Source organism: Capricornis sumatraensis, chromosome 3 (genome assembly GCF_032405125.1).
Source record: "Capricornis sumatraensis isolate serow.1 chromosome 3, serow.2, whole genome shotgun sequence".
In the NCBI taxonomy this organism is placed as follows: Eukaryota; Metazoa; Chordata; class Mammalia; order Artiodactyla; family Bovidae; genus Capricornis; species Capricornis sumatraensis.
Genome location: NC_091071.1, coordinates 134070126 through 134095480, shown reverse-complemented (window position 1 = coordinate 134095480; position 25355 = coordinate 134070126). Strand labels below are relative to the sequence as shown.

Here is a 25355-nt window from a genome sequence, read left to right as displayed (position 1 = left end):
TGCAGTGCTACACAGTACATGGTTGGTTGAATCTGCTGATAGGGAGGGCCAGCTGTGGGAATTGAGTAGCCTTGGATTTTGGTATCCACAGTGGATCTGGAACCAACCAACAGAGAAGATTTTACTTAAGAATCAACTTAATTTGAATGTGTTGATCTGTATGAAGAAAACACAGAATTTATACAGGCATGAAAAAGAAGATTTTTAATAAAGAGCAGTGCTATGCTTCTGTATTCGATGACTCTGTGATGTGAGGATGTCATTTGAAATTGTAAATTTAATTCCTATGAGGATGGAGTATAGAAAAGAAACTTATCAGTAGAAGTCTAATATTTAACTGGAAGAATAAAGCAGGCAATAATAATGAAATACATTTTTAGGAAAGAATTAATATGGGACTTGTATTATTATAAAGTGTTAGTCATTCAGTCATGTCCAACTCTTTGTGACCCCATAGACTGTATAAAGTGCATTATAAAGCCACAGTAATTAAAATATAGTTCTGGTATAAAATTGAGAATAATAGCTCATAAATAGTTCCAAATATATGTGGGACTTTTTGTTGTTCAGTCTCTGAGTCGTGTCCGACTCTTTGTGACCCCAGGGACTGTAGCACGCCAGGCTTCCCTGTCCTTCACTATCTCCCGTCGTCTGCTCAAACTCATGTTCATTAACTTGGTGATACCATAAGGGTATGGGAAATTTCCTAAGATACCATTATTAAAGATACCATTATTAAATATAAAATAATTGATCATTCCTTGATTTAATATCATCCAGTATTAAGTAATAAGTCATACAGTAAGTCATGTTTAACCTTTTCCAGTTACGTTAAGCTCTTTTTTAATGTTTGAATCAGAATCCAAATAAGATTTATATTTTGGTTATTGATTGTTTTTAACATCCCTTTTAGTCCACTCATTTTCCTCTTGCAGTTTATTTGAATAAATCCGTCAGCCTATCTTAAAAGCATTTGCTACTTGAAAATAAGGAGCATTTCTTACTCCTTTTTGTACTCCTTGTTATAGTGCATTATATATGGATATTTAGGGAATGTTGGGGGGAGTAGAAAATCCAGTTTCTTTTTTTTAGATAGAAATTTATTATGAAATGTGACACATTCAAGAAATATTGTCTTTTTCATTTCAGTTGCTTTGGAGACATTTCCCTCCCTGCTCAAGGAATTTCTTTTTTCTTTTGATTACCCTTTTGAGTCATAAATTAAAAACCCAAAACCTTTTGTTGTCTGCCTCACTTAAAAATAATACATATGTATTTTTACTTTTTTGTAACTCAGAGTTACGCAGTTAGAATATCCTCAGTTAATCCTTCCCTTAGAGGTAAACACTAAATAATTTATATATTTTTCCTCCCAGCTTTTTACATTTATATAATTTTTAATAGAATTATAACTTATATACTATTATACAACTTGCTTTTTCTACCTGGACATTTTTCCATTTTAGAAAATATAAATCTGCCTTCTTCAATGGCCTTATTTTGTATAGTGTGTATATATGTATATGTTTATCATCATTTTGCTGTACATATATGACCCTTGATTTCTAACTTTTTTACCTTTGTAAAAATCTGTCCCATTGTGTATCCTATTGTGTATAACTTATTCCAGTTGTATATTTAGTAAAAGCAGGGCTTCCCTTGTAGCTCAGTCGGTAAAGAATTTGCTTGTAATGCAGGAGACCTGGGTTCGATTCCTGGGTTGGAACATCCCCTGGAGAAGGAAATGGCAACCCACTCCAGTATTCTTGCCTGGAAAATCCCATGGACACAGCAGCCCGGCAGGTTACAGTCTGTGGGGTCGCAAGAGTCTGACACGACTGAGCGACTAAGCACACACACTAGGCATGGACTGTACCTTTGTCTTGGGTAATGTGCAGTTTGATTTTACTTTGTAAACTAGCTTTTGTTACTTTTTACTTTGGAATATAGTTGTTGGGGAAAATATAAAAACATTAGGAAATTAGGTTTCAAACGTATCATTAAAGATAGAACTTCTTTATAAACAGTTTTGTTTTAATTGAACACTAGTCTGAAACTGGGGCTTGCCCAGTGGCTCAGCAGTAAAGAATCTGCCTGCGATGCAGGAGCTGCAGGAGACACAGGTTCGATCCCTGGGTCAAGTGGGTCCCCTGCAGCGAGTGGGGCAAGGCAACCCACTCGAGTATTCTTGCCTGGAGAATTCCATGGACAGAGGAGTCTGGCAGGCTTCAGTCCATGGGTCGCAAAGAGTCAGACATGACTGAATCTACTTCCAGGAAGGCAGTCTAAAAGTAAGCCTCCTTATCTAAAATATGCACTAGATGAGTTTCTCCTTAAATGAAAGGCACACATCATTACTTTGATAGTTTCTGTAAGTAACACTGTCCTCAAATTCAGTGCTTTTTTTTCTTTCTTTCTTTTTTTCTTCCAGAAAAGAGGAATAGAAGGTAGAAGAAGATGCTGGGATCTGAACGTGGTGTTGTGGAAGAATGGTTATCAGAATTCAAGGTAAATTGCATTGAGGATGAGAATGTGTCATATGATTCTGTATGTTGTAATTCAGTGTATATATTCATGTATATGTTCATGGAGAAACTGAAACAAAAATTATAAAGTGGAAATGGCAAAATATAAAATAACTTGTTTCTGTAATTGCACCTCTTTAAAAAGACACTAATGTGAATAATTGCAAAAGACCCTGATGCTGGGAAAGATTGAGGGCAAGAGAAGAGAGCAACAGAGATGGTTGGATGACTTTACCGACTCAGTGGACATGAGTTTGAACAAATCTGGGAGATAGTGAAGGACAGGGAAGCCTTCTGTGCTGCAGTACATGGGGTCACAAAGAGTCAGACATGACTTAGTGACTCAACAACAACAACAAATGTGAATTATGGCCAGAAGATAATATGTAAAAATGAATCTAGTTGTTGGGATTGATAAGGTGATATATTCAATAAAAGAAGGGAGGCCTCCAAGCTTTAATAAGACATGGAAATCAAATTTATGCCTTATGTTTTTATTTCCTGTGATTAAAAATCACTCATTAATTTTACTAAAAACTGTATAATTTATCAACACTATAGATATAAGTGTTTTGTGAAAATAAAATACAGGAATTGAAATATATCCCATGCTGTTTTTTTTTTAAGACTAAAGTGACTCATTTCAGCAAAGCTTGTGTAATACGTGATTTCTAATCATTTCTCCTGGTTGACTAGTTAGAAGACTTGTATAACATCCTAATTTATTTGTTTTATTAGCTCATGATGATTTCATGTTATTTACTTTTCTTAGTTGACTCTTATTTTTGAGAAGGACTCATATAAATTTAAGTTTTTGACTTCTCAAATATTAAGTTCACTTTAAGTTTCCTTTGATGTTTCTTTTAGGCATTACCTGACACTCAGATCACCAATTATGCGGCAACTTTACACCGGAAAAAAACACTGGTACCAGCCCTGTATAAAGTTATTCAAGACTCAAATAATGAGGTAGGACAGTTTATAAGAAAAATGATTTTATTGTACTATATAAGAAATACGTGTACTAAAACACATATATGTAAGTTTTGTAGTTTTCCTTTTTTTTGTTTAATCCTTCCAATGGGACTGGAAAACTTTCTTTCTGCTTTTTTTTCATTCTGATAGTTGCTTTGGCTTTCCCCATGACCTCCCTCTCCATATTTTTTAATGTTTTGACTAAATTTGTTACGGTTGAGGACAGTACATTTTGATTCTTGGTTTGAGTGACCACCATCTTAGGAGAATATTTATTTAATTTAAAACTTTACTCTGTTTCCTGTTTTGGAATGTTTCCTTTCCTGGAATCTAAATTTTAGCCATACACTGTTTGAGATTTATTGAAGTATGGTTTGCAGTCCTTCTATTGACAGTATAGAACTCTGTGTAATCACTCTAATCAGAGAATTCAGTCAAACTGGTAGTGTGAAATGATGCTGCTAGTAAATTTAGCTTGAAAATTACCAGAGAAAGCCTAAATAATCACAGTCAATAAACTTAGAGTAAGAGTTTGCTGTTGTTTAGCCTTGTGCTAGAAGGGGAAAAAAGTGCAGCTATTGACTCTATATGTTAACTTATGCAAAATACACACATTATCTTTCCATTAACATAATAGTATGACATACAGTTTTATCACCACTGGATTCATGTATGCTTTAAAATGAAATGAAAGGAACACACAGGAAAGTAGCTTCTTATCTTCCCAGATACAGCCTCCAAGAGTGCCTCTGCTGTGTACTGGAGTGAGTTTGAAGAAGTTCAGGTAATCGTCTCCTAACCAGCAGCTTAACTTAAAGTGCATCTTCATTTTTGTCCTATCACTAAAAGCTTGCTTATTGACCTCTTTCTTTCCTATCTCCTAAACTTGGATTGGCTCTCAGTTGGGCTTGCATCTGTTGCTATTTGTAGCAGCAACCGCAGGACTCATTTGCTTCTTTTTCTCTTGCTGTGTATTTTTGAATGTTTTGTAACTCTAGGGATGGTAATGGACACATATGCATATCTTGGTCAGGAGTTTTCAGAATTCTGTGTGAATATTGAATGTATGTATTCCCTTGTTTTGTCTTAACATTAAGCTTTGCTTATTAAAATATATTTGTTTCATGCTTTCTTTTTAAATTGTAAGTTCTTCATGGGCAGGGGTTATATATTTTTATATCTGTTTAAATATATATATGTATGTTAATTCCCTATAATGTAGTATTTTATCACTAGTAAATATTGATTAGAAGAATAGTGAAATACATGGAGAGAATTCCTTGGCCGAGTTCTAACCACTGGACTGCCAGGAAATTCCTATAGAAGTTTAATATTCCATATCATGGCTAACCTGTACTATAACTCGTTTAATCCCTAGACCAACATGTTACTTTTTCTGCTTTCCCTCCTTCCAGATCCCTTACTTACTGCAGCAGTTCTGCTTCTTCGACTTCCAGAAAACCATTGACCCTACTGCTTCTTTATGATTTAATTATTATTCTGCCTCCCTGCAAATGTCTCATGTCCCTCTTTTCTTAGCTACATTTTCGTGGTCCATCATTACAGTCATTCCCTTGCACACATTCTCAGCTCCTTTGCTTCTCATTCCCTTAATTCATATTCTTTGGGCAAAATCTCAACACTAGATAAAATCCACCCATCCATCTACTTCATGCCTGTAACTGAGCAACTCAACGTACCTGGAGAAAACAGTTTTTGTTGACTTTCTCCACTTAAATGCAGGACTGAAAATTAAAAATGAGCATATAATATTTCATTTTACACTTACCCACTGTTCATTTTATTCCTTCCTTTTCCTCACACTTACCATCCTTCCTCATTTTCAGTTTGCTTTCTGTGTCCTTACAAAAGAAGGAAATAGTTGGAAACTATTTTCCTACTCAAATCTGCCGCTCTGCCAGCATCTCTAGTCAAAGTCTCCTGCTATTTCTGCTGTTCAGTGGATGAAGTGTCTCAGATTGTATCAAAAACTCTCTCTTCCACTTAAGCCTGGATCTCATCTTCTCTAACCACCTCAAAGATTGCTCCTGCAATTGTCTGCTCTTTTTCTTCTGTTGTTGATTTTTTTCCTTTCTTGATGAAAAGAATATGATAAACAACAATATTCTATTCTTTAAAAACCTTTGATTTGCCTCCTATTTTATTACCTACACCATTTTTCTGTTCTCCTTCCCAGTGAACTTTATAATACTGCTATTCAGCCTCTGCCTACTTGTGCTCATTTCCTCTCCTCATATTTTTTCATTACCCACTCATATTTGGATTCAGTCTCCATTATTCCGCCCAAACTGCTCTCAATGCATTCATCATATGGCATGCCTGTTAGTAATTATCATGTCAAAATTGTTTGCTAAATTTGAGGGAAGTGTAAGTTATTCTTAACATCTTTTGCTGTAGGTGATAGCACCATTTAAGTATAAGTGTTAGTTGCTCAGTAGTGTCTGACTCTTTGCAACCCCATGGACTGTAGCCCACCAGGCTCCTCTGTCCATGGAATTCTCCAGGAAAGAATACTGGGGTGGGTTGTCATCCCCTTCTCCAGGCTATCTTCCTAACCCATGGATTGAACCTGCATCTCCTATATTGGCAAGAGGATTCTTTACCATCTGAGCCACCAGGGAAGCCCCATCTACCTATATTTCTGTCTATTTATTTACTTATTTATATACTGTGCCACATGGCATGTGGGATCTTAGTTCCCCAACCACGGATTAAACCCATGCCCTTGGCAGTGAAAGCACAGAGTCCTAACCACGGGGACTGCCAGGGAAGCACCTTTCCCTTTTTCAAACTCTGTGAGGAGGTCATTTCTGATACTGAGAAACTGAGAACATGATGGCATGATACATATGCTTGGAATTAAAGACTTTAACAGTACATTGGCAAGTTTTTAATAGTCTTATTTTGCAGTGGTATCTGATGAAAATTTACTGGATTGCCAGGCACTTCCCCGCCCTCCTTTTAAACAACAAAAGTACTAATTTTGGTTAATCTATATTTTTTTGCAGTGCTTATTAAAATACAGTCTCTACATGCTGATGTACTTGCTACTGAGGATAGGAAATAAGGTCTTTATAACATAGACAAATCATAATAGTACCACAGCCAATGACATTTAGAGAAGGCAATTTTAGAGTCTTACTAAGGAGGAAAGTAGGTTTAAAACATGGACATATATTTTTAATACATAAATTTATGAAGACAACAATGTTTAATTCCCCTAAAGAGCTGAATGTTGTCAGTACTTTAAAAAGTTACCAGCAGTTGGCCATTTTCAAAAGTTCATTACTTCATTATTGGTACTACATAGACTGTACTGCTTGAAATTAAGCAATCCTCACCTCTTCCTCCACCTCCTTTCTGGTATAAGAAGAGCTGTATAGTGAAAACATCATCTGTGTCAAAATATCTGAATTCTGGTATCTTTCTCCACCACTAATTTCTGTGACCTTGGACAAATTGTCTGACTGGTCTAGACTTCAGTGTAAGGGGAGAGTTGGCATGTTTTTTAAGATTTTAAATCCTATGATAGTGATTTCATATAAAGCATTTGGTGGTTAGTAGACTAGAAAGTGTAAATTTTTTCTGGCTTTAGAGTTCTTAAGAGTTAAGCTTAAGTCATCTAAATAATATTAACTGTACCATCAATATAGGATTTGTTGACTTGAATTTACTATTGTGAAAGTAATGACTTTATTCTGAAGTGTTAGATTATTAGAAACATATATATCTACATTCAAGCAGTTACAAGGGTGTATATGTATTATCATTTAGAATAGAAGTGTATAAATTATTGAATTATTCCTTTTTTAAAGCTATTGTTACATTATTATATGTAAAATAGATAACTAATATGGACTTACTGTATAACACAGGGAACCCTACTCAATAATTCTGTAATGACCAGTATGAGAAAAGAATCTAAAAAAGAGTGGATATTTTGTTAAAATGTCTAATTTGAAAAAAAGAGTGGATATTTTGTTAAAATGTCTAATTTGAAAAAAAGAGTGGATATTTTGTTAAAATGTCTAATTTGAAGAATGTCTCTCATGACAACCATTAACAGTGAATACTCCTTTAGTATGTTAAATGATACCTTTGACCTAGTCCAGTAATTTTTTTCCCGTATTACACCTAAGCTCATCCTTTAGTCAGTCACTCAGTCGTGTCAGTCAGTCATGTCTGACTCTTTGTGACCCCATGGACTGTAGCCCACCTGGTGGAGTCGGTAGCCACTCCCTTCTCCAGAGGATCTTCCCAACCCAGGGATTGGGTCTCCCACACTGCAGGCAGATTCTTTACCTTCTGAGCCACCAAGGAAGCCAAAGCTCATCCCTTAGGTCTGTCAAACTTTAACAAATTTATTTAAATACAATTCTGTGAGCACTACTGAGGGCCAAGATCATATGTTTCATCCTTCTTAAACCATGAAGCTACTTCCTGAATCTTACAGTTTGAATGATGTAGGCCCTCTCTAAATTTTAGATGGTTAATAAATACAAGAAAAGGATTCAGCAAAATAAAAAGAGTGTATGTATATGTGTAACTGATTCACTGTGCTGTATACCTGAAACTAACACACCTTGTAAATCAGATATACTCCAATAAAATTTTTTTAAAAAACAAAAAGCTGGTGTTAAATTTTAATTTAAGCATTATTTTATAGTTTCCTCTCAGTGTTTTATCTGCATTTTAAGATCATAGGCAGTTTTCTATAGTCTAGCAGTTTTGTGAAGTTATTCTAGCAACACCATTCTAAATTAACAGTAAAAGTTTAGGAGGAAGAAAGAGGTTTATATAAACTGCTCATTTTCTTCTTAAGATTATAAAGTTCCTTCTATCATATTTTGTGATATTATACGAAAATTATCAGGTTAAACATTGGAAAGGCTATTTCTGTATACTTCCTCCTTTTCAAAGTCTTTCCAATAAATACAATTAGCAAGACTTAAGTCAGTCTTAAAATATAAAAGTAATCTATTTTACTTATATGTCTTTAAATTAAAAGGTCAGTTTTCATTCCAGTCCCAAAGAAAGGCAGTGCCAAATAATGCTCAAACTACTGCACAATTACACTCATCTCACACGCTAGAAAAGTAATGCTCAAAATTCTCCAAGCTAGGCTTCAGTAATACATGAACTGCGAACTTCCAGATGTTCAAAATGGTTTTAGAAAAGGCAGAGGAACCAGAGATCAAATTGCTAACATCCGCTGGATCATGGAAAAAGCAAGAAAGTTCCAGAAAAACATCTATTTCTGCTTTATTGACTATGCCAAAGCCTTTGACTGTGTGGATCACAATAAACTGTGGAAAATTCTTCAAGAGATGGGAATACCAGGCCACCTGACCTGCCTCTTGAGAAACCGATATGCAAGTCAGGAAGCAACAGTTAGAACTGGACATGGAACAACAGACTGGTTCCAAATAGGAAAAGGAGTACATCAAGGCTGTATACTGTCACCTTGCTTATTTAACTTATATGCAGAGTACATCATGAGAAATGCTGGGCTGGAGGAAGCACAAGCTGGAATCAAGATTGCCAGGAGAAATAGCAATAACCTCAGATATGCAGATGACACCACCCTTATGGCAGAAAGTGAAGAAGAACTAAAGAGCCTCGTGATGAAAGTGAAAGAAAGAGGGGAGTGAAAAAGTTGGCTTAAAGCTCAACATTTAGAAAACTAAGATCATGGCATCAGGTCCCATCACTTCATGGTGAATAGATGGAGAGACAGTGGAAACAGACTTTATTTTGGGGGCTCCAAAATCACTGGAGATGATGACTGCAGCTATGAAATTAAAAGATGCTTACTCCTTAGAAGGAAAGTTATGACCAACCTAGTCAGCATATTAAAAAGCAGAGACATTACTTTGCCAACAAAGGTCCGTCTAGTCAAGGCTATGGTTTTTCCACACCACCCTTATGGCAGAAAGCAAAGGAGAACTAAAGAGCCTCTTGATGAAAGTGAAAGAGGAGAGTGAAGAAGCTGGTTTAAAATTCATCATTCAGAAACTAAGATCATGGCATCCGGTCCCATCACTTCCTGGCAAATAGATGGGGAAACAGTGGAAACAGTGGCTGAGTTTATTTTTCTGAGCTCCAAAATCACTGCAGATGGTGATTGCAACCATGAGATTAAAAGATGCTTGCTCCTTGGAAGAAAAGCTATGACCAACCTAGACAACATATTAAAAAACAGAGACATTACTTTGCCAACAAAGGTCCGTCTAGTCAAAGATAGTTTTTCCCATAGTCATGTATGTGTGTGAGAGTTGGACCATAAAGAAAGCTGGGTGCTGAAGAATTGATGCTTTTGAGCTATGGTGTTGAAAAGGACTCTTGAGAATCCTTTGGACAGCAAGGAGATCAAACCAGTAAATCTTAAAGGGAATCAGTCCCAAATATTCTTTGGAAGGTCTGATACTGAAGCTGAAGTTCCAATACTTTGGCCACCTGATGTGAAGAACTGATTCATTTGAAAAGACCCTGATGCTGGGAAAGATTGAGGGCAGGAGGAGAAGGGGATGACAGAGGATGAGATGGTTGGATGGCATCACCAACTCGATGGACATGAATTTGAGCAAGCTCTGGGAGTTGGTGATGGATAGGGAAGCCTGCTATGCTGCAGTCCGTAGGGTCGCAAAAAGTCAGACATGACTGAGTGACGGAACTGAACTGAAAGTTGAAATTTAGTTTATTTCCAACAATATCATTTGACATTCTTTTCTTCCAATCGAAACTTCTAAAAATGGAAGATTGTAAGAGTTGGTAAGAACAGAAAAAGAAACTAACTGTAAACTAGTATATTAGTTAAAGGACTGATTATCTAAGAAGTTAAATTAAGTACCGTTTGTTGAAAGAGATGTTGATATTATATGGGGATGAAGGACTTCCTATAGTTACAGAATTGGTCAGTTCAGTGTGTAGTCTCTGTATAAATAGAGGTTGAGGTTTTGGTTGCACTGATTTTGAATAAGCAAAAATTAATATTGAGAATTTATTTTTAAAATACAAGTATATGTGCCTTAAAAATATACAGCCAAAAGAATGGAAATAGCTAATGCACTTTATTTTCTTTTTAGCTCCTGGAGCCTGTCTGCCACCAGCTGTTTGAGCTCTATCGTAGCTCTGAAGTTCGACTTAAGAGGTTCACACTGCAGTTCTTGCCAGAATTGATGTGGGTGTATTTACGGCTTACAGTTAGCCGAGACAGACAGAGTAATGGTTGCATTGAAGCACTTCTGTTAGGAATTTACAATTTGGTAAGTGGAAAATAATAGTTGGAAAATGTCAAAAATTTTTTTAAGTCCTCTGAAATAATACTTACAGAATAGTTAGAGGAAAAGAAATTTAAATGTCTGTTGAATAACTTATTTGAATTAATTAAATTGAGTACATAGGTGTTCAGTGTATGCTAGTAATGCGTTTTATAAAGTAGGTGAAACTATTATAATTGATGAAATTATTAATGTATGGCTTATTTTTCTGATTTTTAAATTGACTAATATTTGTAATGCCTTGCATTAAAATTTTTTAATTTATTTTTAATAATCATTTGATAAAACATTATGTATCTGATACTGTATTGTTCATGAAATTGTTTTCTTTTAAGGAATTCTTAAGTACCTTAAACATTCTGGGTTGTGTTTTTTCTCATGGTGTCCTGTTTAGAACATTGGGGTTGAAATTCCAGCCCTTCAAATTCTTGTATTCTGTGTATTCCCTGTAAACAAACACTCTGCATAATAAAACTATGTTTGTAGATGAGAGGTACCTCAACTAAAGTACCTCACAAAACATTTGAGTCTCCAAAAAATACTCTGCACCAGTGCCCATTTCTCTTAAGCATTATCTCTTTAAAAATCATTAAAGAACATTTCCATCACTGAAATGTGAAGGAAGAAGTCTAGCCTTTGAAGTCACTTGTATTTTGTTTAAAAATAGGCCCTGCCACTTACTGGCTGTTTTAAATCTAAAGAAGTTAACTTAATACCTTGATTTCAGTTGCCTCATCTGTAAAACAGAAATAAAACATTGATAGTAGTATTAAAAGCGATTTCATCTATCATCATGTCTCTAGTGCTTAGCACAGGTGCTTAGTAAATGTTTATTGATGTTAGTTATCGTTTGTACTGTTTGGTATAATAAACTTCAATGGTGGAACAAATAAAGCAAAAAATTGGGGGATGCCTGACAAGTTCTTGACAGTACTTGTTGGTGCTATGGTTTAATTATCTTTTGGTATCTTAAAAATAGTGTACTGTTTTAAAACACTCAATTATGTATCATAAATGTAACCTCGAGTTTCTGTCTTCTTTTAAATCCCTTAATATCTTTGTTCTCTCATCTCTGTGGTTCTCAATTTTTATTACCACCTTGGATTTCTTTCATATATTCATTTCTCTTTTTTCTTCTTTTCTCACCCCAGCACTTCTCCCTTGCTTCAGTAGCTAACACCTTCTCCACAAATAATACATGGATAAAAATCAAAAGTATTTGACTTAATTTGAAATTTAGGGATAAAAATTAAAAATTTACCCCCTAACTTAAATCAGGCCCATTCATCTTAGTGGAGACTTTCTCTGAGACACTGGCTCAGATGTGGTAACTAGTTTGACTACAGAGTAGGTAAATGATTTCTCTAAGGATTTTTAAACCACTTTCCTGCCAAAATTAGAGGTATGGCCATTGTTCACATGCAACTGATACTCTCCTGTGACATGTTAAACTCAGAAACTGGTTCTCAAGGAAAGTTCTTTTGGGTTTGTGTTTTGGTAATGATAGTTGTTTTTTATTGTTGTTTCTTCCTTTTATGCTGTACAACCACTCATCTCTCTGACCACCTTCCTTCTAGGTCTACTAAGGGTAGTCTGTCTCTGGGTTTTATGCCAGTCATGTATACTAATATGGTTTAAAAAAAAACAGATTAAAATAAGACAGTAGACAAAAGGATTGATGCAGGAGGGGCATTTCACCCCTCTAATTGCTGGTGTCTGTAGGCAGGTTTTTACTGATACCTGTAGAAGACTGGAGGTGCCAGAGACTGTAGAAATGAATGCCATGACTTTTTCAGTGAAAGATAAAATGCTTTTTAAAAATCACAGGGATGTTTCTGTTGTTCAGTAAAAACTATTAAGTATGAACTTATGATTAATCACTTGGACTAGTACCATATAATTATGTTAATATGTAGCTTATTTCAGGTCATTAATTTATTATTGAATAATTTAATTGTAAGATTTTCTTTTAATAAGTGTAGATTTCTTGGCTAAGACCTTTAATTTCAATCTTTTATATGGGAATTCTATTTTTAGTTTTCTGAGGAACCTCTATACTATTTTCCACAGTGGCTTTACTAACTTACATTCCCACGAGCAGTGTAGGAGGATTCCATTCTCTCCATACCCTCTCCAGCACTTGTTATTTGTAGACTTTTTAATGATGGCCATTCTGACTGGTGTGAGGTAGTACCTCATTGTAGTTTTGATTTGCGTTTCTCTAAAATTAATGATGTTGAGGCTTCCCTGATAGCTCAGTTGGTAAAGTCCACCTGCAATGCAAGAGACCCTGGTTAGATTCCTGGTTGTGAAGATCTGCTGGAGAAGGAATAGGCTACCCACTTCAGTATTCTTCAGCTTCCCTTGTGGCTCAGCTGATAAAGAATCTGCCTGCAATGCAGGAGACCTGGGTTCAGTCCCTGGGTTGGGAAGCTCTCCTGGAGAAGGGAAAGGCTACCCACTCCACTGTTCTGGCCTGAAGAATTCCATGGACTGTATAGTCCATGGAGTTGCAAAGAGTCAGATACGACTGAGTGACTTGCACTTTCAGCATCTTTTCATGTGCCTACTGGCCCTCTGTATGTCTTCACTGGAGACATGTCTATTAAGGTCTTCCCTTTTTTTGATTGGGTTGTTTGTGTTTTTGTTCTTGAGTTATATGAGCTTTTGTATATTTTATTTGTAACATTTGCAAATATTTTCTCCTATTCTAAAAATGTGGAACACTTCACAAATTTGCATGTCATCCTAGTTAGGGCTATGCTAATTGTCTCTGTTATCTTTCCATTAATCTTTTAAACTCAGCTAGTTTCTACTAAGAGATATGATAACTTGTAATCTCCCTGGCTGTCCTACCAATTTATCATGAGGATTTATATATGTGCCTATTTCATGTCTTTGTTGTCATGGTATTTTTGATTAATTGTGTTATATCTCTCAATGTCTCCCAAAGGACGTCAACTACCAAAGTGTACAAATTTGCTAATTGGTTAAAGATACACAAGGGTAATAATATTTTTATTACCATTTCTAAAAGTCTTCCTCAATCGCCAATTATATATTTGTTAAATTAAGAAAGCAATTATTATTTCTTTTAATAGAGTTGTGTGACTATTTCATTATCTCTGAATTTTCTTTTTTTTACCATAGGAAATTGCTGATAAAGATGGAAACAATAAAGTTCTGTCTTTTACCATCCCTTCCTTATCCAAGCCATCAATATACCATGAGGTAAGTAAGATTGGAGAGGTAAAATCTTTAAAAGTTACCAATATATTGAGCAAAAGTCAGTTTCATACTAGAGATAAATTATTCCTAACACATCTTTAGCAGATTTGTTTCTTTAAATGTAGATGTTTGTTATTAGTGATACAAAGCTGAGCTGTTGTCAAGAGAGATAGAAATTACTTACTGGAAAATTTTCCTCTAGTTCTGGTTTATTTCTTTTTTATTCTTCTACCAATATCATCGCTGGTCTTTTTTATTATATGAATTTTTAGAAATATTCCTTTAAATTTTTTAAGTCGTCCATATTAATTAGAAATGATCTATGTTAGATTTATTTATTTTTTATTATTTTTTAGGAAAATAACTACTTAGAAGCATATTAACACAGTAAGAATATTAACACAGTACATTTAAAGTACTCTGATTGATGCATTCTAGATATTCATTAACCTTATACTTCTGATTTTTCCAGTATTTATTTGGTTGAAGATTGTGAGAACAATGATAATTATGTAGATAGATGGCTCCTATTGACCTGAACTCTTGCCTGCTCTCTTTAAGGATATATGTTATGAATCAAGCTTCTCGTCTGTTGGGCCTTTAGTGCATAAAGTTGTGAGGAAAGCATTTAAATTAACTAATTCACTAGTAGTCTAAAAATTAGATTCAATTTTCTAAACAGCAAGCAGTATCCAGTTGCTTCATAGCTCAATGCAGCTATTTATTTTTTAATTAATTCCCCTGGGACTTTGTCTTTTGTTGGAAATAGAATGCCTCTTACTTAACCAAGGCTGATTTTAGCATAGAACAGTTCTAAATATTAGATTTTAACTCTTCTGTGTATCAAGTTATAAAATGGAGGGTAGTGAGACATTTACAAATTGATGGTTCTAACTTTAGAAACATGAAATCAATTATATCACTATTAAAGAGACTTTTGATCGTAGTATTTATTCTTGTTTTTATTATGCAATTATAACTCCCTACACCTTGCTTTCTTAATGTAAGATTAATGAGAGTACCAGCCTCTGTGAAGTTAGACAAACCTGCAGGTTTGAATGTATAGTCCCCAAGAGTGCTCTGAGTTCTGGAAACAAACAAATTAAAGTTGTTGCATTTGTAATCTTTATTCTTTCAAGCAATTTTTCTTATTCTGTGTCCTAAATATAGATTCATTCCATAATATTTCAAAAACCAAAGTGGTGTATTTTTAGTTTTATATATTGTATATATGTTTTAAAAGGAGCTATAGAACATATATAATTGAAAAATTGAAGATATTTTGAAAGAGAAGAAGAAATGGTCTGAAATTACCTTTTGTTGAAGCAGAATTAAATGTTCTCATGTTACAGATTTTTATTTTATTTTAAAGACACAGTCTCATACTTTACCTTGTTTTTATAGCCCTCCACGATTGGATCCATGGCCTTGACAGAAGGGGCATTATGTCAGCATGATCTCATCAGGGTTGTTTACAGCGATCTTCATCCTCAGAGGGAAACATTCACTGCACAAAACCGGTAATAATCAAAACTGTTGATGTTAAAATTGTTAATTTACACTTAATAGTTAGCTATAATTACTTTGGTTCACATTTGGAATGGGAAGAGACATGTTGTTTTCCAGAATTGTGTACCATTTTGCAGTCCCACCAGCAATGTGTGATAGTTCCAGTTTCTCAACATCTTTACCTACTCTTTTTTTTCCATCTTTTTGATTATATCTATCTTAGTGGGTATGGAAAATGGTATATCATTGTGCTGTTGTTTTTGCTATATGTTTTACCTTTTTGTACAGTCAGCTATGTCAGAAATACACACTGTTTTTTTCCAAGTTAAACATGCATTAGTTCTAGAGTTGATTACGAAAAACTGCAGTCTCTGGCTCCCCATCCCTTCCACTTCTCCTTCCCTAGATGTAACAACTTTTAACCAGTGGTTCTCAACCAGGGCACTTCTGCCCCTTCAGTGAACATTTGTCAGCGTCTGGAGACTTGTTTGATTGTCACAACTGAGTGGGAGGGAAGACTGCTACAAGCATCTCAAGGGTAGAAGTCAGGGATGCTGTTCAGCATCCTGCCACGCCTGGACTGGCCCCCGACAACAATCACTTATATAGGCCAAAATGTCGATAGTGCTGAGGTTGAAAAATCTTGCTCTTAATATTTACCATCTTCGTAGTAATTTACTGCTTTAAAATTTTTCACTTTGGGGCATTATCTAATAACTTATCTCTATGAAAGATAAAAACTTAGGTTGTTAGCTCTCTTCATCCTTTCTTCTCAGTATAGTTGTCTTATAATTCTGGAGAAATCATTATTTAAATTTCTAATTATTATGAATTTTTTTTTTTTTTTTTGGCCATGCTATACAGCATGCAGAATCTTAGTTCCCCAACCAGGGATTGAACCCATGCCCCCTGCATTGGGACTGTGGATTCTTAAACCACTGGACCACCAGGGAAACCCCTTGAATGAACATTGCTCATCAGAACTATTCAGAGCTGAGCTTTGTGACTGGTTACTTTTCCTTTCCTGCATATCTTTTTGTTTTCCTTGAAGTTCATCTTTGACCTTTTGTTTTCTTTGTTTACTATGTGCTTTGTAATTTAGCCCTGTAAATTTTCTATCAGTTTTCTATGTAGCCTTCCAAAACTTTGTTTATACCAGTTATTTTCTCAATTTTATCTTCCTGAAAAAGGAGCTCCCAGAGCCTTTTTTGACTTACTGCAGTCTGAACTGTGTTTCCCTCTTTGCCTGGTGTATACTTGTTATCTTGGTATTTCCCCTCACTATTACCCTGGGAATTCCCTTTTTCTTTTTCCTGTGTGGATGGATCTACTGTTTCTTGCACCCTAGATCCTCATTCTTTGTTTCTAGTATTCTGAAATTCCATGTGATATTTCTTGGTGTGGGTTTATTTCCTGTTTGTACTGAGCAGTACAGTACATGGGCCTTTTTGATTTGGAAACTCATGTCCTTCAGACTGGGAACTTTGCTTAATTATTTTTTGTTAATTAGTTTAGCCTTTCCATCTTCTCTAGTGTTTTATTATTTGTCCTTTATTTATTTGGTCTTTTATTATCTTTCTTGTGGAGCTTTTATTATTTGGAGCTCCTGTTGTGGCACTCTTTCCTCTTCCATTTGCCATATCTTTTTCCTTTGGCTTCACTTTCTATGATATTTCCTCAACTTCATTCACCAGTTCTGTTCCTGAGTTTTTAATTTCTGTCATCATATTTTGTATATCTGGAAGAGAATTTGACCACCCTAAGAGGAAAGACTTAAAGATACGGACAAAATACATCATATTTTGTATATTCTGAATGGTCTTCTAAAATAGTTCCTATTTGGATTTTTGTTGTTTTTTTATTTTTGAAACAGCATCTCTTTTTTTAGAATATTAATGATAATTTGCTTTATTTAAAGTTTTTTTTTCTCTTTTATGTTTATTGTGTCCTCCAAATTGTGTTCCCCCACCCCCATTTCTTTATTTTGACCTCATTTTCCTATTAATAAAGTTCATCAGATGTCTATAATCCATTTTCCCCTACTTATGTTTAAGAGCTGGGAATTTAAAAAAATGAGAAGCTATGACCATGTTGGTAGGGGCTGATTGAGTATGAACTTCCCAACTTCTCACTGGGCCACTCATTTGGGGAACTTCCCAAGTCCATATCTTTAAGTCTTTATTCTTAGGGTGGCCAAATTCTCTAAAGAAAACTCTTCTAGTTTCTTAATCAGAGGGCTGCTAGCATTCTGATGGCCAAGTGGGGAAGGAAAACTTGAGGTGTCAGTATCCAGTAAGACCTATTTTACTTAAGTTTTCTATTTTCAGTATCTTCCCATCCTCCCCACTCCAACCCAAATCACACTTGTGCTTGGTGGTTCCCTGGTAGAAGTTTCTCTTTTATCCTTTCAGAAAATAAGTCTTCAATTTCAGAAAATAAATCTTCAATGAACCTCACAGCATAGAGAAGGAGAAAGGATCTGAAGATGTGAACTGCTTCTGTGTCATACTTTGAACTCAATTTTTAACTTTTCATTTTGAAATAACTTCTGACTTAAAAAAATATTTCAGAAGTAGCGCAAAGACTTTCAATATACTCTTCACCACCTATGGCAAGCTTTTTAGAAGTATTGTGTTCCTGGGTCCTGCCCTCAGAGATTCTAATTGGGTCAGTCTGTGTTGAGACACAGGAATATATTATTCCAAAATGTCCTTAAATAACTATAATGTGCATTCAGGTTTAGGAGCCACTTTCTTAGTGATTGTACAGATTAAGAAAGCATTCATTTATTCATTCAATAAAAATTAATTGAGCAATAATAATGTATTAAACACCCTGTCTGACACTAGAGTTACAGATGAGTAAATTAGGGTCTCTGTCCTAAAGTTGCTTATTACTGAATGGATAAAACAGAGGTAGAGACAGAGAACTGATTTAGTGAGATAAATACTGTATTAGAGCTATACAGATGAATAATTTTTGTTTGTTTTAGTTGGGAGAATTAAGAATGTCTTTATGTCTGAAATTAAAATTTGAGCCAGGATTTGAAACCTTAGTAGGAGTTTTCCAAGTGAAAAGTGTTGTAGTAAGAAAGGGTAATATCAGTTTAAAAAAAAAAAAAAGCAAGGTATTATGAAAGATTATGGCATTATTCATGGAATGATATAAGAAAACTGTTATCATATGGTGTATGTGGTACACAGTGGAGGGAAATAAGGTTGGAGAGGTAGGTTGAGGGTGGATTTTTAAAGGACTTTTTATGCCTTGATGAGTTTGGTCTTTATGATGCAGTCAGTAGTAACAGTAGATTAGTGCAGATAGGGGAGTCATCTATTCAAGCATGATGGGGGATTTTTGAGGAAGAAAATATAGATGGCAGCAAGTGGTATGACCTTTAATAAGGCAAATGGAAATAGGGAAATTATTGAGGATATTACAATGATCTGATTGAGAAATAATGAAAATCAATATTAAGGCATTGTTGTTATAACCATCGAACAAAGAAATCATTTACTACAGTCTATAAGTAGAAATAATTATTTGTGATCTTTTTCTCCTTGTTTTTGTTTTTTCTAGGTTTGAAGTCCTGAGTTTTCTCATGTTATGTTATAATTCTGCTATCGTGTATATGCCTGCTTCATCTTACCAGTCTCTTTGCCGAATGGGCTCCAGGTAAGCAGAATACTTATCATTCTTTCATACATTTTTATTGAGCATATTCTTGCTGGTAGGCACTGTTCTAACCCCTGGTGATACAGCAGTAAACAAAACTCAGGAAACTTATCTTCCTATAGGAATTTTCTGTCATTCCTCATATATCATGATTTCTTGAAAGTATTTCAGTATTGAAGAAGTATTTTGTAGCTCAGCATCAAGCTAAGCCAAGATGATTTAGGTTCAAGGTGGTTTATTGGTATACTTGATCACTGCCTGGATGCCAGTTTTTATAAATCACTTTGAGTGTTTTGAATAAATAGTCTTCTGTATAGAGAAAGTAAAGAAATGTGAACTTTTTCCTTACTGTATCTCACAACTAACTCTCTTCTTTGGATGAGATTAGTAATAGCATCAATTATGTGTATGTCTCATTTATATTTGTATATTCTAATCTTTACCAAACCAGAATGTCTAATAATTTGAACAGACCTGAGCTAAAATTTTTATTTCCACTATTGAAAAAAAATTGATATAAATAGGTTTGGAGACAGAGGAGGGGAATCTTAAATACAGAAGGAACACTCAATTTATCCTGCCCAGTTGATTTTTATTTGAGGAAGCACAAATAAAAAGGGTGAGCCTTCTCTACCCCCTGAAAGTTAAATGCTATGTTAGTTTTTCTATTGCCTCATAACAAATTGCCATGAGTTTAGTTGCTTAAAATAGCATACATTTATTATTTCAGTTTTCTGTGGGTCAGAAATCTAAGTGTCACTTAGCTGGGCCTTCTGCTTAGGGTATTACAAGCTGCAGTTAAGATGTCTGCTGGAGTTGCCATCTTACCTGAGGTTCATTTGAGGAATTATACACTTATCTTGGCAGAATTCAGTTCCTATAGTTGTAGGACTAAGGGCTTGAATTTCATATGGACTGTCTGCTGAAGGCCAGCATCAGTTCCTTGCCATGTGAACCTCCCAACTTAGGCAGCCTACAGCATGGCAGCTCACTTCTTAAAGCAGAGGAACAAGAGATGATACACTACAGTCTTAGGTTATATAATCACATAATCATGTACATGTATGCATGAAAATCATATCACCTTTGCCATGTTACAAGCAAATCACAGGTTCCACCCATGCTCAGGAGGAGGGGATGACACAAGGGTGTGAATACCAGGAAGGAATCATGAGGATCAGCTCCACATGCCCCACCCCCAACCACTACTACAAATGCTTTGCACAGGTTCATACTGGTGTATTACTGAAAAGAAACTGTGGTCCTATTTATAACAAAACTCACTTTTGCTAATTGGAGGTAGGCCAGTCTAAATTAGCTGTTAATTTGATTTATAGATTTGTAGATTATTTCCAAGTGTTATTATTTCCACTTGTGTACAATAACAAGATTAATGACTAACAAAATTCTTGTCTCTAATCTACATGTTGTTTGTTTTTTTAAAACTTTTAATTTTGTATTGGGGTATAGCTGATTAACAAACAATGTGATAGTTTTAGGTGAACAGTGAAGGAACTCAGCCATACATATACATGTGTCTATTCTAACCTAAATGTTCTTATCAAGAGAGTATATTGTTTAAGCACTTACTGCATATCTACAGATAAATTTATTTATAGATGACTATTTTGGGCTCAGTTAAACAAATTTGCTATATCTCTAATTGGTAACATTTACATGGCATCTTACAGAGTTCCTTAATAACAAATGATGATAGCATTTAGTAGTTCTCAAACTTTTACTCACATATCCCTTAATGAATTTTGAAAAACTTTATAGCCTTTATACACTTTTAAGTTAACATTTAAATTTTTTATTCTTTTTCAAATAGTTATAAATTATATGATTTCCAGCATGTAAATATTAATATAATAAAACAAATAATTGTTATTTTAAATGTATATAATGTAAATACACAGTGATCTAATTGATACCATCATCTATATATGAAATAAATGAAAAATAGTCTTTCCTTAATAGTCTTTCTCCTTAAAATTGAATATGTATTGAACGTTATCCACATAAATTTTATCCTAATATAGTGCTGTTATACTTAAAGGTCTTTTATTGATCAACTAATTATAAACCTCTGCCACAAAGAAAATATGTAAATTAAAAATATAAAAATATTTCCAGAGACCAAAACGCACTAAACATTAAAAAATTTCTTCTGAACTCACCATTGCAGTTATTCTAATAAATTAATTTATTAAAATAGTAGAGGTATGTAACATCTCTGCTAATTATTAAACATAACTTTTCTGGAAGCATATTTTAATGAGATGGAAAATAGAGGATAGTTTATGACACTTTCAATTTTTTGAGAGTTCTGTATCATCCACTAATCCATCCTGATAAAATTTGGGATGTGTGAAAGTTATGCATTTCTTTTGTGAAGAGGGAGAAGGAGGATCATGAGAGAGATACCTATTTGAGAAAAGTTGTTGCTTTGAGGTCTTTCCTGGTGGCTCAGATAGTAAATAATCTGCCTATAATTCAGGAGACCCAGGTTTAATCCCTGGGTTGAAAAAATCCCCTGGTGAAGAGAATGGCTACCCACTCAAGTATTCTTGCCTGGAGAATTCCATGAACAGAGGAGCCTGGTGGGCTATAGTCCGTGGGGTCACAAAGAGTCGGACACAACTGAGGAGCTTTCACTTTTTCATTGCTTTTATTGCTGTAGTCCACTAGAATGTGTGTTTTGTGAGAGCACAGATTTTTTTAAAAATCTTTTTACCTATACTGTATGCATAGGCCCATGATAGTGACTGACACATAACAAGTACTTAAAAAATATTTCAGTAAGTGTTGAATATGTGAACTTATAAACACAAAAATATTTTGTTTAATGAATCAGCAAATCACACTTAAGTAATGTATTTTCCTAGGGTTTGTGTCAGTGGGTTTCCACGGCAACACGAAAAACAGTGGAAAGAACTCTGTGGTCGAATAGTGTTGGATCCCGAATTTATGGTGCAGCTTCTCACAGGAGTTTATTATGCCATGTAAGTAGGTGTACTGTGAAATTGTGTGGATTCTTCCTAGTCTTTGAAAACTTAATATTTCCCTTTTTCCTTATTAGTTTCACAATATTGAATACTTTGTTCCATGATGGACCCATTATCTTATTTTTCTAATATGAATTTGTTTTAGTAGTTTTAAATCAATTATACTTTTTATATCTGCTCTCTCAACAACTTTCTTTTTTTTAAATTTATTTAATTGGAGGCTAATTACAATATTGTATTGGTTTTATTGTATTGGTTTTGCCATACATCAGCATGAATCCATCACGAGTGTACACGTGTTCCCAATCCTGAACCCCCCTCCTACTTCCCTCCCTGTAACCATCCCTCTGGGTCATCCCAGTGCACCAGCCCCAAGCATCCTGTATCCTGCATCAAACCTGGACTGGTGCTTGTTTCTTATATGATATTATACATGTTTCAATGCCATTCTCCCAAATCATCCCACCCTCTCCCTCTCCGACAGAGTCCAAAAGACTGTTCTATGCATCTGTGTCTCTTTTGCTGTCTCGCATACAGGGTTATCGTTACCATCTTTCTAAATTCCGTATATATGTGTTAGTATACTGTATTGGTGTTTTTCTTTCTGGCTTACTTCACTCTGTATAATAGGCTCCAGTTTCATCCACCTCATTAGAATGGATTCAAATGTATTCTTTTTAATGGCTGAGTAATACTCCATGGTGTACATGTACCACAGCTTTCTTATCCATTCATCTGCTGATGGACATCTAGGTCGCTTCCATGTCCTGGCTGTTATAAACAGTGCTGCGATGAACATTGGGGTACACGTGTCTCTTTCAATTCTGGTCTCCTCAGTGTGTATGCCCAGCAGTGGGATTGCTGGGTCATAAAGGCAGTTCTCTTTCCAGTTTTTTAAGGAATCTCCACACTGTTCTCCATAGTGGCTGTACTAGTTCGCATTCCCACCAACAGTGTAAGAGGGTTCCCTTATCTCCACACCCTCTCCAGCATTTATTGCTTGTAGACTTTTTGAACAACTTTCTAATATTCAGTGCTGTATTGTTAACTATAGTTAGCATGGTGTACATCATATACCCAGGATTTTATCTTATAACTAGAAGTTTGTGCCTTTTGAACCAACCCTTTTGTACCCTTTTTGCCTGCCTCTGGCAACCACCAATCTTTGTGTATCTGTGAGTTCAGTTACTCTTTTTTTGTTTTGTTTTGTTTTAGATTCCACATGTACATGAGATTATACAGCATTTGTCTTTGTCTGACTTATTTCACTTAGCATGATGCCCTCAAGATCCATCCATGTTGTCACAAATGGCAGGATTTCCTTTTGTTTTTGGATCATGTAGCATGCAGGAGTTCCCGAACCAGGGATCAAATCCAAGCCCCCTGCATTGAAAGTGTGGACTCTTAAGTCCTAGGATATCTTCCTTCTTTTAAATGAATAACATTCTATTGTGTGTATGTAATTGTATATATAATATGTATGTGTATAATAAGTATGTATACATGTATATGTACACACACACCTTATCTGTGTGTTTGTCTAACACATATTTGTTGTTCAGTTGCTCAGTCATGTCCGACTCTTTGCAACTCCATGAACTGCAGCACGTCAGGCTTCTTTGTTGATAGCTATCTCCCTGAGTTTGCTCAAACTCATGTCCATTGAGTCAGTGATGCCATCCAACCATCTCATTCTCTGTCACCCCCTTCTACTCTTGTCCTCAATTTTTCCCAGCATCAGGGTCTTTGCCAGTGAGTCAGCTCTTTGCATCAGATGGCCAGAGTATTGGAGCTTCAGCTTCATAATCAGTCCTTCCAATAAATATTCAGGGTTGATTTCCTTTAGGATTGACTGGTTCTATCTTCTTGCTGTCCAAGGGACTGTGAAGAGTTGTCTCTGGCACCACAGTTCAAAATGTCAATTCTTCAGTGTTCAGTTTTCTTTATGGTCCAACTCTCACATCCATACATGACTATTGGAAAAACCATAGCTTTGACTATACAGACCTTTGTTAGCAAAGTGATGTCTCTGCTTTTTAATACACTGTCGAGATTTGTCATAGCTATTCTTCCAAGGAGCAAAGCGTCTTCTAATTTTTTGGCTGCAGTCATCATCCACAGTGATTTTGGAGCCCAAGAAAATGAAATCTGACATTGTTTCCACATTGTCCCTATCTGTTTGCCATGAAGTGATAGGACCGGATACCATGATCTTAGTTTTTTTAATGTTGAATTGTAAGCCAGCCTTTTCACTCTCCTCTTTCACCTTCATCAAAAGGCACTTAGTTCCTCGTCACTTTCTGCCATTAAAGTGGTATCATCTGCATATCTGAGGTTGTTGATATTTCTTCTGGCAATCCTTATACATACTTACATATACATATATGCCGTATTTTTTTATCCTTTTATCTGTTAATTTACAATTAGATTGTTTCCATGTCTTGGCTGTTGTACATAATGTTCCAGTGATCATGGGGATACAAGATATCTTTTTGAGATAGTGATTAAGTTTCCTTCCAAGGCATAATAGAACTGGAATTGCTGGATTATATGGTAGTTCTATTTTTAATTTTTTTAGGAATCTCCATTTTGTTTTCCATAGTTGTTCCACCAATTTACATTTCTACCAGTAATGTACAGGGTTCCCTTTTCTGCACATCCTTGTCAACATTTGTTATTTCTTGTCTTTTTGATACTAACCATTCTCACAGATGTGAGATTATACTAATTTGCATTTCCCTAGTGATTAGTGACGTAGAGCCCTTTTTTATGTACCTGTTGGCCATTTGTGTGTCTTCTTTGGGAGAAAGTCTGTTCAGTTATCTGCCTATTTTTAATTGGATTACTTGGTTTTTTGTATTGACCTGTATGAGTTGTTTATATATTTTTTGTATTAACTCCTTGTCGTATATAAATGATTTGCAGATATGTTCTCCTGTTCCAAAAGTGCCTTTTCATTTTGTTGATGGTTTTCCTTGCTGTGCAGAAGCTTTTAGTTTAGTGTGGTCCCGCTTGTTTATTTTGCCTTTGTTGCCTCTGCTTTTGATGTCAAATCCAAAAAATGATTGATGGGACCAATGTCCAGCATTCATCTTACAAGCAATAAGGGGCTTATTGGTTTTGTTTTCTTTTAGGAG

The 25355-nt window shown here is 35.2% G+C and overlaps 1 protein-coding gene and 1 pseudogene across 1 annotated transcript in view; one reads left to right on the top strand and one right to left on the bottom strand.

The window, feature by feature from the left end:
* Positions 1 to 25355, top strand: part of HYCC2 (hyccin PI4KA lipid kinase complex subunit 2) — a 44547-nt gene that overhangs the window by 8245 nt on the left and 10947 nt on the right. The window contains exons 2-8 of the mRNA XM_068968924.1: positions 2432 to 2508; positions 3393 to 3494; positions 10607 to 10786; positions 13952 to 14032; positions 15434 to 15549; positions 19115 to 19210; positions 22099 to 22215. Coding sequence (XP_068825025.1) covers positions 2458 to 2508; positions 3393 to 3494; positions 10607 to 10786; positions 13952 to 14032; positions 15434 to 15549; positions 19115 to 19210; positions 22099 to 22215 — 743 coding nt within the window. The 5' untranslated portion in view covers positions 2432 to 2457. The remainder of the gene's footprint in view (positions 1 to 2431; positions 2509 to 3392; positions 3495 to 10606; positions 10787 to 13951; positions 14033 to 15433; positions 15550 to 19114; positions 19211 to 22098; positions 22216 to 25355) is intronic.
* On the bottom strand, positions 13514 to 13613 carry LOC138077272 (U6 spliceosomal RNA; annotated as a pseudogene).